General features: G+C 42.7%; 1 protein-coding gene across 1 annotated transcript in view; it reads left to right on the plus strand.

Annotated features, from left to right (window-relative positions):
• Positions 1-15,593, plus strand: part of INPP5B (inositol polyphosphate-5-phosphatase B) — a 52,749-nt gene that overhangs the window by 16,558 nt on the left and 20,598 nt on the right. Inside the window, 1 exon segment of the mRNA XM_084873277.1 lies at positions 14,144-14,240. Within this exon segment, the coding sequence (XP_084729403.1) occupies positions 14,144-14,240 (97 nt within the window).

Genomic DNA, 15,593 nt, shown 5'->3' on the forward strand with positions numbered 1-15,593 from the left:
GTAGAAAGCCTCAATGTTTGCTATTAATATTAACCATGATGATATTACTGTCACTGTCAAAATGAATTCAGCCTGACTTGGGTTCTGGGTTGTTGGACTGGATCTGTTTACCTCCCCGTGAATTGAATGCATGTGTCTCTTGCTGGTATGTGTTGCTCTATCTTAAACTAAGTGAGCCCATGGGACCACTCCTGGTGGTATGTCATCGCCTCTGATAAGCATCAGACCAACTCCTGCCAGTGTGAATTGTATTTTGCAAGTTCTTCTAGTGTGCTGGAATTGGAATGCAAAGGCCAGTGGCTGAGAAGGTGGGAAGGACACCTCCTCCTAGACCTGTCTGGTAGAAACTCCTGAAGGGAAGGAGGAGGTCTCCACTCAGCAATGAGAGCCACACCCACACATGTGGAAACCAGGGTTGCTGGGGTTCTTGTCCCAGCATCACGAAGGGGTTCAGCAATCTGGAGAAAGGCTGTGCGTAGATTCAATAAGGAGGCCAAAGACGAAAGATAGTTTTGAAAGCATTGAGGGTCAGAGGAGCTTCAGCTAAAGGAGCTAAAGACTCTTGTTGTCTCAGGACCTCATGCTTTTTATTAACACAATTTATCCTAAGGCAAGGTGGAGATAATACACTTCAGTAGGGGTGTCGAACTCAATCAGAGAAGGGGCCAAAATCTAAAATCCAGCCTAAATCGCGGGCCGAATGGTTTACTGAACAGTCATAAACTGACAATGTCATAAACTGACAGCGGAGTGCAGTGATGACAGTGCGGTGCGGGCCACATTGCAAGGCCTGGCTGGCTGGATTTGGCCCGTGGGCCTTGTGTTTGACACATGTGCTTCAAAGGGTAGGATTTCAAAGGGTAGGGTTTACCGAAGCATTGTCAGATTGGGGAATAGCCTACAGCTGTTCCGGTGTTTGTTCTACAGGAGGCAATAACTTGTAGAATAAGATGCCCTGAGCTGTCTGATTATCCTATTCAGGTTTGGGGGAGATGCTTTTTAGTCACTCCAACAGATGATCACATATGTGGCTTAGGCCTTGTTGGGCCCCCAAGCTTCGTCAACTTTTTGATGAAACTCTTGTAATTATGACATGCTGGAACTGGCTTCCGGCACAAGGTGGTTCTACTTCATTATCCAAACAGACTCAACCCTTCTATTTATGTACTTACCCCCAAGAGATTATAGTTTCATTGAAAATGTGCTCATGTTTGCAAAAGGGGATGCTGTGGAGTCGAGCACATCTGGGTTTCAGTGTCAGTTGTGCCATTTACTGGTTTGGCTCTGTGTACTGGGGCATGTCTGCTACCTGCTCTGGGCCTCAGTAACCTCGTTTGTAGAAATGAGGCCAGCAATCAGAAATAAGACATGAAATAACACAACAGCTAGCTTTTAGAAGGTACTCAATAAACAATAAATGGTTGTCATTGTAATCAAAGCAGTGGGGGGTTCCAGAGGGAAAGAACTAACAGTACCTGAATACCTACTATGTGCCAGGCATTATGCTAGGCAGGCTCTTGACCCCTTTAAATTTCACTTGTTTATTCCTTTTGGCCTCTGTAAGTTGAGTGGTGTTATCTTCATTTTACAAATGAGGAAACAAATTCAGTAATTTGCTTGAGGTTTCATATGAGGTAGTGGATGGAGCCAGTAAGATAGCCAGGTCTATTGTATTTCAAAGCCCAAGCCTTTTTCTAAAACACTCTAATTTTTTTTGAACAAGTTATAACTTTTTCAAACAAGTTATAAGGATAAAAAGGGCTTCAGGACTGGAGTGGTGGAGAGTGCTTTGTGAAGGAGGATGTTGAAGTTGAGCCTGGCTTTGAAGGAGAGGTGGCCATAAAGGAGGAGGGACCTCCGAGGGAGGCAGGAGTGAGGGTGGCATGCATGGGGAGTCAGTCTGGTTTTGCTTTTTAAAAAAAAACATTAAAAAAAACAAAAAACAGTTTTGCTGAAACCGGTTTGGCTCAGTGGATATAGCGTTGGCCTGCGGACTCAAGGGTCCCAGGTTCGATTCCAGTCAAGGGCACATCCCTGTGGGGGTGTGCAGGAAGCAGCTGGTTGATGTTTCTCTCTCATCGATGTTTCTAGCTCTCTATCCCTCTCCTCTCCTCTCTGTAAAAAAAAAAAAAATCAATAAAATATATTTAAAAAAATAAAAATAAAAATAAACAGTTTAATTGAAAATAAAGTTATGGCCCTAACTGGTTTGGCTCAGATTCGATTCCGGTCAAGGGCATGTACTTTGGTTGCAGCACATCCCCAGTAGAGGGTGTGCAGGAGGCAGTTGATTGATGTTTCTCTCTCATCAATGTTTCTAACTCTCTTACTCTCTCTCTTCCTCTCTGTAAAAAAAATCAATAAAATATATTTAAAAAGAAAAGAAAGTTGTGGAGGAGTGATGAAAATGACTTCCATGTTTTTTTTGTTTTGTTTTGTTTGTTTTTAACACATTGAATTAATCTCATTCATATTTGAAATTAATTCCCAAGGTTGATCTGCATTGTCTTATATATGCTTGTAAATGCTTCGGAGTGAGATGACTTTGTTATAAACAGAAAAACTAGAATGCAACAGGCTAGAAAACTTTTCATTTCCCATTGAATTCCTACCAGGAAAGGAGGAGGAAAAAACACTGGTGCCCAACTTATTTCCCTACTTAGTACATGACTTCATCACCACGTCCTTAATTCAAGTGTTCTTAGAAATTTAGCGGAAACAAGTGAAGACAAATTCAAACTGATCTATGTTGATATCGACTACATTTTTTGGAGAAAATTTTAATTCCAAACAGAGTTGCCACATTTCTTAAATAAAACTACAGTTAAATTTGAACTATAGAAAAACAACTGCTTTTTTGTTATAAGTATGTCACAAGAATTTATTCATCGTTTATCTGAGATTCAGATTTACTGGGCGTGCTGAATTTTATCTGGTTGGCAACACTAATTCTAAAGTGAGTCGAGTTTAGTGATTGGAGCCAGCCTGTTTTGATTGGGCTGTCTTTGGGAGGTGGATGGGTGAGAGAGAGGAGGGCCAGTTTGGGCCCCCTATGCCAGCTCTGCCAGTTTGGATCTTAACCTGCAGGCAGTGGTGTAATGCTGAAAGTTTTAGAGCAGGGAGAGATGAAGTGAGAGGTATATCTGGCCAGGTTCAGAGACTGAATTGATAGGGAGAAGTGGGAGGACCTCTTAATTGGGAAGCTCTGGAGGTAACAGGTGAGAAGAGGATGGCCTGGAGAATGACAGCTCTGAGAGCGAGGAGTCTGATGACTGACTGGCTCTGGGGGCCCGAGGAGAGGAGAGGGGCTGGCAAATGGCAGGTGGAGAATGACGGTGCTGGTGATGGAAGGGAGAGTTCAGGGAGCAGGCCCACAAGTTAAAGCACAGTTTTACTTGGGACACACCCTTGCAAAATATCCTGCAGACCCGCCCAGTTGACAGTGGAGGGACTGAGCTCGGGTGATGCGGGGTACCTTTGTTTGGAATTGAGTGTGATGGCTGATGATCCTTGTAGAACAGTGTTTCCCAACCTTCTCTCATGATGAGAATCACCTGGTGGAGTTGTTAAACTACAGATTCCTGAATCCCAACTAAGAAGTGCTAAACTAGAATTTTTGGGAACATATAGGTAAAATTGTATACTTAACTTAGTGCTCTAAGACAGAGCACTAAGACAGAGCATTAATGCTCTAAGACAGAGCACTAAGTTAAGTATACAATTTTACCTATATGTTCCCAAAAATTCTAGTTTAGCACTTCTTAGTTGGCATTCAGGAATCTAGTTTAACAACTCCACCAGGTGATTCTCATCATGAGAGAAGTTTGGGAAACACTGTTGTAGAAGATAAAGAACAAGATCCAGATGTATACTGATCAACGTGGTAGCTTCTAGCCACACGTGGCTATTTAAAGTTAATTTAGGTAAATCAAATACATTCAGTTTCTCATTATCTCCTGCCACATTTTTTAATGTGGCTTAGTGGCTGCTGTTTTGGGAAGTGCAATTATAGAACATTTTTATCACCACAGAAAATTCTAGTGGGAAGCACTGGTCTAGTGAGGAGCAGTTGAATTAAGAAATAATGTAGTGCCCTGATAGTGTGGCTCAGTGGTTGATCGTTGACCCATGAACCAGGCGGTCCCTTGATTCCCAGTCGTGTCACATGCTTGGGTTTCAGGCTTGATCCCCAGTGCAGGGCATGCAGGAGGCAGCTGGTCAATGATGTTTGTGTTTTGCTTTCATTGATGTTTCTATCTCTCTATCTCTCTCCCTTCCTCTCTCTGTAGAAATCAATAAGCACATATTAAAAAAAAGAAAAAAGAAAGAAAGAATGTTGCTGTTTCTTGGATAAATCTCAAAAGAAACGGTGTATTTGGATTCTGGTTTAAATTTGCTCTTTTTCCTTACCTGATGTCATCTATAATAATAAAAGCATAATATGCTAATTAGACTGGACAGCCGAGTGACCTTTTGGATGACCTTCCTGATGAAGCTGGGGCTGTGAAGGCTGGTCGAGGCTGTGCTGGGCTGCGAGGGCTGAGCCCCTTGCACAAATGTCCATCAGGCCTCTAGTGTTTAGTAAACCCAAGCCTGTGCTAGGCCTGGCTCTAAGACATGGAAAGCCAGGCCTTCCCTCCTAGCTTTGTTTTGTAGATGCGGTCTTTTAACTGGTCTGGTTCCGCCTTGCAGCTTGGGATAGCCTTGAGGAAACCATAGGAAAGAAGGACAGCAACCACATGAGGCAGATAACTGTTATCTTTTTAAGTTGAGGAAGCAGAAGCTCAGAGAAGTTAGATAACCTGCTCTTACAGCTAATAAGTGGCAGGACCTGAAATGGAACCTAAGTCTCACTCCAAAGCTAATTTAGAAAGTACCTATAAGCAAAAGAAAAGGAAATCCTGCTGCTGCGAAATGACTGCTGTTGGCATTGAATGTATCCTTTCCAGTTTCCCCATATGCACCTATCTATATAAATATATATAAATAGGCAATGTTAAAACATGTATACGGGTAATAATTTAATGAAAAAATAAATATATATAAATATATAGAATATATCTGTAACAATGTGGTATATCTGTGCATAGACATACACTCCAGTCATTTCTGGTGCATATACGGAGATATGTCAGGCCATGCTCTTCATTTGTGTCCTCTCCTCAATCCTTTATCAGCAGCAGTTCCTAAAGAATGAAAACAATTTTTTGTAAGCTTGGCCCAAACTCAACTTGGCAGGAAGACTTGCTTGACTGATATGAGACTATTTATAGGCTTTATTTAGCTCACTAAGTGTTACTACTCATACATCGCACTGTGGAAATATTCAAGTGTTGATTACTGGGTGTTGGCTCAGACTCTGCCGGGAGTGTTGCACAATATATGGTATAGGTAAAGTGTTATCTTTCTGAAATCCCCTCAGTTCTGAAGTCCAAAATACTAATCTTGGCCCCAAGGATTTCAGGTAAGGGGAAGGAGACTTATATCATGCTATAGCTGCTTGGGTCCAAAGGTCATTGTCTATTTAGTGAGGAATGTGAGAAGGGTTTCTATGAGATATGCCGTGCAGTGCTCAAATTTGCAAGGAAAATGGAACATTTCTGTACTTTTATACATCCTGACCGAGCTGCGATTGTTACTGTGGTTGACTTAGTAGTTTGGCTCTTGCTGGGAAATGGTTTCAGTTGTAGGTGTGAAAAGTGGTCAGCAAGAAAGCATCCAGAAATGGCGTTGAGCGTCTGCCCTGTGGCTGTTTGTTCTCTGTGTGTTTACTAGCAACTGCTTAGTTTGTTCCAAAGTGGGGGCCGCAAGAAAAAACATCAGTCCTTGGTTAGCTAAAGAGATAAGGCAAATAAAAAGAGTTAAATACAGTTACAGTTTCCCTGAGATAAATGTCTTGATAGAGGAAATCACTGGGCATGTAAGAATCTAAGGAGCCCTGACCAGTTTGGCTCAGTGGATAGAGCGTCGCCCTGCAGACTGAAGGGTCCCAGGTTCAATTCCAGTCAAGGGCATGTGCCTTGGTTGTGGATACATCCCCAGAATTGTGCAGGAGGCAGCTGATCAATATTTTTCTCTCATCAATGTTTCTAACTCTCTTACCCTCTCCCTTCCTTTCTGTAAAAAAAAAAAAAAAAAAAAAATCGATAAAATATATATTTAAAAAAGAAAATAATCTAAGGAGAAGGCCAGAGAAAGCTTTTTGAAGAAGATTCCTGAGCTGAATCTTAAAGGATGGGTTTGAAGTTCACCATATGTAGGTAGGATTGAGGAGTTGTTAGGATACACCCAGGATCAGGGTTGGGGTGAGGAGATAACATCTAAAAAAATAAATCATTTTGGCACGACTGGATTGGGGGTATGTGTGAGGGGAGGTGGGAGTCAGTGGTAGGAGATAGGGCTAGCAAAGTAGTTTGGGACTAATTGCAGAGATCCTTGTTTACAGAACAGAAAGAGTGCCCTAGCTGGTTTGGCTCAGTGGATAGAGCATCGGCCTGTGGACTGCAGGGTCCTGGATTCAATTCCAGCCAAAGGCATGTGCCCAGGTTGCAGGCTCCATCCCTAGTGGGTAGCGTACAGGAGAGAGCTGACAGATGGTTATTTCTTATCATTGATGTTTCTCTCTCTCTCTTCCTCTCGGAAATCAATAAAGAAATATAAAAAAGAAAGAAAGAAAGAATAACAGAAAGAGTTTGTCCACCTGGCCAGCAGAGCCAAATCCTAAACACTGAGAATTGTGGCGGAGAAATATTGACTATTTTATTATGAATGGTGCCACCCCAGAGAACGTGCAGCTAATGCTCAAAAGCCCGAACTCCCCAATGCCATGTGGGTTGCAGATTATGTAGGGCAAAAATCACAAAACACTGTGCATTCGGGGTTCAGGGTCATGCTGGGAGCTGATCAGTTGGAGGTGAAGTAAGGGCAACGGATCTTTTCTCCTGGTCGTGAGGACAGCTCTGGCCTCCGTTGGTCTGGTTTCATGGAAGAGTTGCCTGAGGGTCCTTCCACCTGAGGGCTCAGGTAGTGAAACGTTACTTAGGTTAAGATGTGATCTTTATCCTGCCAGAGGTCCCCATCCTGTGACCATTAGTCAGGACCAGAGGACTGTCTTCTGCTGCTGTGGGGGTTGCTGATTATTGGGAGAAAGCTAGGTCTCTGAGGGGTAGAGAGTGGGAGAGAGATGATTTCTAGAGATAGGATTTAAAACCACTTAATCCAAAGCATCAGGACCCTCGATTTTACTTGTATCTGATACTCCGAGGTTTGGGTTTTAGTCCAAAGGTGATGGAAGCGTTGAGGAATTTTGTGCACAGGAATGACACGCTCAGATTAGTTTTCTTCTAGGTCAGGGGTCCTCAAACTTTTTAAAGTGGGGGCCAGATCACGGTCCCTCAGAGAGCTGGAGGGCCGGACTATATGAACTACTAATTCCTACTGTAACACCTCGGCTGCGCTCACTGCCCAAAAAACCTGGCGGGCCGGATCAGACTCCTCTGCGGGCCGCATGTGGCCCGCGGGCCGTAGTTTGAAGACCCCTGTTCTAGGTGCTGACATAAAGGGGTGAGGATGGAGGCCAGAAATCACTGAGTATGCCTTCCAGAAATATTCAGGGCCTAACCCAAGGCATGGCAGTAGGGGGTAGGGAAGAGCATCAGGTATAAAAATACTTAGGAGAGCCGAAACCGGTTTGGCTCAGTGGATAGAGCGTCAGCCTGCGGACTGAAAGGTTCCAGGTTTGATTCCAGTCAAGGACATGTACCTTGGTTGCGGGCACATCCCCAGTGGGGAGTGTGCAAGAGGCAGCTGATCGATGTTTCTAATTTTCTATCCCTCTCCCTTCTTCTCTGTAAAAAATCAATAAAAGATATATTTTAAAAAAATACTTAGGAGAGAGGATTTATAGGACTTGGTGACTGAACAAAGGAAGAAGGGAAAGATCCCAGATATCGCCTCGTAGACCGAGTGACAAAGGATTGGAGGTCTGGGGTTGGAAAAGGGGCAGAGCGGAAGTGGGGAAGCAGGAGAGGAGGAAGGACAGGAAGCTGTGGCCAGAGAGGGGCTATGTGATAGCAGGTTTGGTGAAGAGCTGCTGACAGCCAGCTTCCGTGCCAGATTCAGGAGAGAAAAGATTCCGAGAAGACTGCCTGTGGCTGGAAATCCCCAAACCATGCCTTAAAGTTTCCATACATGCAATGAGGAATGAAGATGTTCCGGGCCTTGCCGCGTCTAGGGCAGATGCATTGTGAAAGCACAGACGACATGCAGGTCTGCAGGCAATACCGGCCATTTTCCAGTCAGTGCCCTGCCCACTTAGGGACCTAGCTAAGCTGACCGCTTGTCCTTTCAGCCTGGCTGATAGTAGGAAAACTAAAAAATCAAAAAAATCTGAGTCCATGGAAATGCAGAAGCAGAGCTCTTATACCTCAGTTTGCCTTTGCATATTCTAAAGCCCCGTGAGATATTTATATTAAAGTCCCTACTGTATCGATGAAACTAAGACCCAAAGAGAGGAAGTAACTTGTCACACAGGAAAGTAACGGTAAAGCTAGACTTCCACTTAAGTTTCCTGAAACTTCCATGGAACACGTGGAGTACCTGCTATGCACCAGATGCTGCTCCAGGTCCCTGGGAAATAGCATAGAGAAACAAGTCCCTGCCTCAGTGGGATTAACCTCCAGCAAAGCAATGACTGTATAAGATAGAACATCAAATGGTTTTAGCACTGGGAGGAAAAATGTAAATAGCAGGCTCCCAAATGCCGGGGCACCCTGGGGCTCCGCAGAGAATTCACAGGGACACTGGGACATTTAAAAATGTGAAGGTAAGCTGAAACTGGTTTGGCTCAGTGGATAGAGCGTTGGCCTGCGGACTGAAAGGTCCCAGGTTTGATTCCGGTCAAGGGCATGTACCTTGGTTGCGGGCACATCCCCAATAGGGGGTGTGCAAGAGGCAGTTGATCCATGTTTCTCTCTCATGGATGTTTCTAACTCTCTATCCCTCTCTCTTCCTCTCTGTAAAAAATCAATTAAAAATATTTTTTAAAAACTTAAAAAAAAAATTGAAGGTAAACACAGAAATATGTGAAGTTTTTTTGGAGCACCACACTTAGCACGAAGCTATTAACAATTTCAACCTTAGATGTTACTGCATCCCGCATATTTATATGGTGGTGGTTGTTGTTAATCCTCACCCCAGGATATTTTTTCCATTGATTTTTTTAGAGTGGAAGGGAGACAGGGAAGGGGTGGGGAGCGAGAGAGAAATATAGATGTGACATCGATTGCTTGTGTCCCGCATGCGCCCCAGGCCAGGTATCGAACTTGCAACCCAGGTAGCTGCCTTTGACCAAGAATTGAACCCACCACTAATTTGGTGCTCGGGCTGACGCTCTAACCACCGGGCAATACCGGCCAGAGTGATGACATCATATCTCTTGAAGCTGGCTTTTTGGTGGCTGCTGTGGTTAAAAATGTGGAATGTAGTGTGTGTGGCGTTCAGTCTGGTCCCAACGTTTGAGAAGTTGTGCAAAACTCAAAAGGTACACACATCTCATTTGTAAGTAATTGTGGCCACTGAAAATGAAACAGAAACGTTAATCTTTCTAAATATGTGTGTTATTTTTTCAAATTGCTACTAAGTGATTAGGGCTTAAATACTTAGTAATTTATTTGGTCCTTAACTATTTACACCGAAGGCCTAGGTATTTCTTTTGGCCGGGAGGCGATTTGAAAAAAAGTTATTGAGACAGTAAGGGTATTGTGGACTGGGAAAGCTCTGGAATAAGGGGCTAGAGTGATGTGGAGAGTGGGGCCTGCTTAGATTGGGTGTCAAAGAGAGCTTCTGAACAAGGGCCTGAATGAAACAGAGTAAGCAGCGTGGGGTTCCGGAGAAAAAGCATCCCAGGCAGAGGGATTAGCAAGAGCAAAGTCCCTGAGCTGGGAATGAGCTTGACATGCTCCAGGAACAGCAAAATAGAAGCGTGGCAGAATCAGGCCAAGTTGCCATTTAGCATAGAGGTGGGGCTGAGAGGAATGGAGGCCAGGTTTGATTCTGGTGAGGGGCATGTAGTTTGATTGCAGGCTCCTTCCCAGCCTGGGCCCTGGTCAGGGCTCGTACAGGATGCAGCCAATCGATGTGTTTCTCTCACATCGAGGTTTCTCTCTGTCGCTCCCTCTCTCTTCCACTCTCCCTAAAAATCAATGGAAAAATATCCTTAGGTGAGGATTAACAAAAAATAAAAATAAATAAATTGCCCCTGTCTGAGTGCGGGGATGGCAGCGAATGGCCCTGCAATGGCCAGGGTGGGTTCCCTGAGCTGTGCCCTGAGCTGCCAGGTCTTTATTTAGAGGGTTGGTGATATTTTTGTGACCAGAAATATGCTGTAGGAACTTAACTCTAAAAAATATATATTTAATTGATTTTTTTACAGAGAGGAAGAGAGAGGGATAGAGAGTTAGAAACATCGATGAGAGAGAATCATCAATCAGCTGCCTCTTGCACACCCCCCACTGGGGATGTGCCCGCAACCAAGGTACATGCTCTTGACCGGAATTGAACCTGGGACTTTTCAGTCCGCAGGCCGACCCTCTGTCCACTGAGCCAAACCGGTTTCAGTAGAACTTAACTCTTAGATTGATTAGCAGATGGTAAAATTGGTTTCTTATATATCGTTTTGCTTAAAGGCCCATTTTCAGAGACACTATTGATGACAGGAAGTAAGGACTAATTGTCATGGGGAACAGAGGCCCCACTGCAGAGGGTTAAGAAGAGCCTGGAGGTGAGGCAGAGACTAGATAAGCCTTTCAAGGAGTTTTGAGTTCAGTCCTCAGTCTGCCTTAAAAAAAAAAAAAAAAAAAAAAAAAAAGTTATTTTAGAATCGTTTTAGGTTTTCAGAAAAATTGTGAGGATAGTACAAAGAAATCCATGTGTGTCCCACACTCAAGTTTCCCCATCTGACATTAGTGATGATACGTTTTTCATAATGAACCCATATTGATACATTATTGTTATTAACCGAAGTTCGTATTTTGTTCACATTTCCTTTGTGTTTACATTATGTCCTTTTTCTGTTCTAGGGCCCCACCTAGGTTACCACATTATGTCTAGTCTTCACGTCTCCTTCGGCTTCTCTAGGCTGCAGCTATTTCTCAGGCTTTTTGATTTTGGTGACCATGACAGTTTTGAGGAGTGCTGGTCAGGTAGTTTGTAGAATGACCCTCAATTTGGGTTTGTCTGGTATTTTTCTCATGATTAGACTGGGATTATAGGTTTGGGGAGGAAGACAATGGGAGTCAATATCATTCTCATCAGTCATATTAAGGGTGTGCTATCAACGTGACTTGTCCCTGTTGATATGAACCTTGATCTCCTGGCTGAGGTCATGTTGGTCAGGCTTCTCCACGGTTGTTGGTCTCTTTGCCCACCCCCCCTTTCCCTACTGTCCTCTTAGGAAGGATGTCACCATGTGCAGCCCATACTTAAGGAGTGGGCAATTGTGCTTCACCTCCATGAATGCAGAATATTTGCCTAAATTACTTGGAATTCTTCATAGAAGATTTGTCTTTTCTCCTTTATTCATTCATTTATTTATTTATTTTTATTGATTTCAGAGAGGAAGGGAGAGGGGGAGAGAGAGAAACATCAATGATGAGAGAGAATCATTGATTGGCTGCCTCCTGCATGGCCCACACTAGGGGTTGAGCCCCAAACCCAGGCATGTGCCCTGACCAGAAATTGAATCATGACCTCCTGGTTCTTACATAGGTCAATGTTCAATCACTGAGCCACGCTGGCTGGACTATTCATTTTTATTCTATTTATTTATATCAGTGTGGACTGCTGGATATTTATTTTATATTTTGAATTATAATCTAATCCTGCTTTTTAAAAAATTTTGTTGCTCAAATTGTTCCAACTGTGGCTCTTTCAGTTGGCTTCTGTATCACTTTGACATACCCACGTCATGGGGTTTTCTTGTTTTTTTGAGCATGGTCTTATTTTCTGGTACTACAAAATGCTCCAGGGCTCATCTTTTATACTTCTTGCCTCATTCCTAAAATAACCGTATCTCAAGAAACCCTGGTTCCTTATATTGGAGAGTGAATTAGAAGCCAAGTGTGGGCGTAAAGTGTGGTTGTTGCTATCAGTATGTTCTTGCTTATAAGCCCTCCTTGCTGACAGAGCAAGGGAATATATGTGTGCTTACTTACCTGTGAGTATTTCTATATGTACCATCTGTATTTATATTTAGGTAACATGAGTTCATATTGTTATCTCCAGCTCTAATTCATTACCACCTGGATCATTCTATAATAGCTTCCTCCCTTTGCTTATCTGGAATGTCCCACTCCAACAGAGAGAGACCTAGCTCCCACCACCCACCATCCATTTACTAAATTGTTCAAGTCCAGTATACGTGTATGATGGTGTCAGCATGATCGACTAGAGTATAATACTCAAGTACAGTTTCTTCTACCTTTATTCTTACAGACTTCACTCGGGCATATGTCCTGACTGGCAATCGAACTGTGCCCTTCTGGTTCATAGGTTGAAACTCAGTCACTGAGCCATGCCAGCCGGGCCTTGTTGAGGTTTTCAAAGTCATTTCAGGGAGAAGTTGGTCAACTGGACTGGTTTAGTGACATTAGGGATAGGAATAGATTGATTTGAGAGGCACTCACTGATGAAGCAAAATTGAAAGGCCTCGCTGATTCATTGGAGGCATTGAAATTAATTATTTTCATGTTTCAATTATTGTGTTTTTTTTTCAACTCTAAAGTTCATTTGTTTTTTTTTCTGGGTCATGTGAATGTATGGTTGGAAAGTCCATGTTTAGTAATAGTCTTCAGAGCAAAATTCTTCAGTGATGTTTCATGCCTCTGGTGCCCCTTGAAACTTGTGTACGAAAGCGACATCTCTCTGTGGCCTCTTCATGCTGTTTCCTGTTGACAAGAGATGTGGGTTTTAAGGAGCAGAGACGCTATTGGCAGATTAATTTTCTAATTATTAACTTTAATTATCTTGGTTTAACAACTTCTCCAAATATTACTTGGTTGCAAGTCCTTGGACTCTTTGGTTTTCAAGGCAATTTGTTGACTCTGACAAGCTCTTCTCATTCTTGAGGGTACTTGGGCCCATTCCAGTTTTAGATATCTAACCCTTGCCTTTTTCCTCCTTGGAATTGAAGTGTCACTCACAGTAAGTGGTAATAAGATCTTATATTTTACGAGAGGCCAGGCCCACAAAATTCAAACCCTGTAAGGTCCCTACACCTGGCTGGCAATCAGGGCCATCTTCCAAGGCTGCCTGCAGCTGGCCCCACCCCCTGTTGCCATCCACCCCCAGTTCTGGTGATTGGGAGCCTGCCAGCCAGGGGCAACTCCTGTGTTGAGCGTCTGCCCCCTGGTGGCCAGTGCACTTCATAGCAACCGGTCATTCCACTGTTTGGTCGATTTGCATATTATACCCTTTTATTATATAGGATAGGACCGTGGTTGGCAAACATGCGGTTCTTTGGTCCCTTGAGTGTGGCTCTTCCACAAAATACCACAGCCTGGGTGAATTTATTTTGAAGAAGTGGCATTAGAAAAAGTTGTAAGTTTTAAAAATTTAGCTCTCAAAAGAAATTTCAATCATTGTACTGTTGATATCTGGGTCTTTTGACTAATAAGTTTGCCGACCACTGGGATAGGATATTATGTTGTGTTGTTTCAGAATGCTTACTCACGTGTCAATTATTTGATCCCTATAATAAACCTGTGAGGAGGGCAGCACAGGCCAAGTTACTGAGATTCAGAGAGGTTAGATAACTTGCCAATAGTCAAAGGACAACAAGAGCTAATGATAAAACTTAGGTCTGCAACTACCATAGCTTTATTCATCCTGTAGTGCACTGTCTCCAAGAAAAAGGAGTGTTATGTTTTCAGCAGTAGACAGCTGGATGAAATACTTTCTTTTTTTCTTCTTGGTATATGCTTTGTGGGAGCTCCACCCAGACACCAACAAAGGCCTTTCCTGTGTTTTTGGGTAACATGCGGACTGCCAGTAATGCCTTGTATGATCTGAGAAACCGTGGTCTATATGTTAAAGTATATGTGAGAGTATATGTAACTATGTTTTAATTCTTTCTCCCCCGACTTAGGTGGTTCAAACTTGGACAGTTTGAAGCCAAATGGGAAAGGCCTGTTTGTGGACCAAAGCTCCCGGGGTCAGGATAAACCAGATAACGTGCTCCCAAGGTAATCAGCTCTCCCTTCACTGCTACCTCTTAGGACTGAGGTTTTCTTCATTGTAGAACTGAAGCCATGCCTATGCATGAGGCAGGTTGTCCCCGGGGAAGCTGGCCTAAGAAACGTTGGATAGTTATAGAGCACTTACTGAGTATGCCACATAGTTACACAAGTTACCTTATTTTAACCCGAGAAGGAGGTACTATTATTTTTCTGTCTTACAGCTAAGGAAACAGGGGAGAAGAGAAGCTATAAAACTCACCCAAGATCTAGAACTAGCGAGTAGCAGATCTAAGATTTGAAACGGGTGTCTAAATCTATCTTAGAAATGCAGATTATTTAGAAACATTTTGATTTCGTCTTCCCATTCTTTCAGGAGTTTGCTGACTCGGAAGAGTCTTCTTTTTCCCATTTTCATTTACCCCTTTCTTTTTTTTCCTGATGTGCTGTTATATTTAGTACTATGTACTCTAGCGCTCCCTACTGATCATAGCCAGAGTCTGGTCAAGATACTTTATGTTAAAGTATATGTGAGAGTATATGTAACTATGTTAAAGTATATTTGTGATAGTATATAAAACTACTTGTATTGTGTCAGTATTTTAATTTTGCACTTAAGCTGCAATGATCAGACCCTGAACTTTAAGTGAACCCAGGTGTGTCATTCTCCATTCACCTTTGAGCCTTCTTGGTACACACAGATACATTTTTACATGGCCTTAGTTAATATGGGGTGGGGCAAAAGTAGGTTTACAGTTGTTCATATGGCAAATAATAGAATGATTAATAAATGACAATACAATGTGTACTCACAACTGTAAACCTACTTTTACCCCACCCTGTATGTACATGACAAGAGTAATATCTAATACTTAAGTGGCATTTATTTAGTGTCAGAAATTACTTCAAGATCTTAATTCATTAAGTGATGTTCAACAGAAGTTTCTGGAGCTATTATTACGATTCTGTTAGGTAAGTGTCAAATTTTGTTTAATTTTAAAGTTGGCTTTTGAATAATTTTTAATATGACTTAAACTACACAAATCGAACCCGTAACCCAGGTATGTGCCCTGACTGGGAGTCGAACCCACAACCTTTTGGTGCATGGGATGATGCTCCAACCAACGGAGCCACGCTGGCCAAGGCTGGATTATTTCACAGTTTTATTATATGAGGCACTCTGATACCATCCAGCTGCATGAATCATTAATGATGCTGGGTCTAATTTTTTCCCCATTTGAAAAATGAAGGGGCTAGATTACAATATTTCTAGGTCCCCTTCTGGTCTGAGAGTCTATGAAAGTGTTTTCAGAAACCCTCTGGACCAATATACTATATAATCCACAACATATACGTTTACTT

The sequence above is a fragment of the Pipistrellus hanaki genome (assembly GCF_964339955.1).
Source record: "Pipistrellus hanaki genome assembly, chromosome: 2".
NCBI lineage: Eukaryota > Metazoa > Chordata > Mammalia > Chiroptera > Vespertilionidae > Pipistrellus > Pipistrellus hanaki.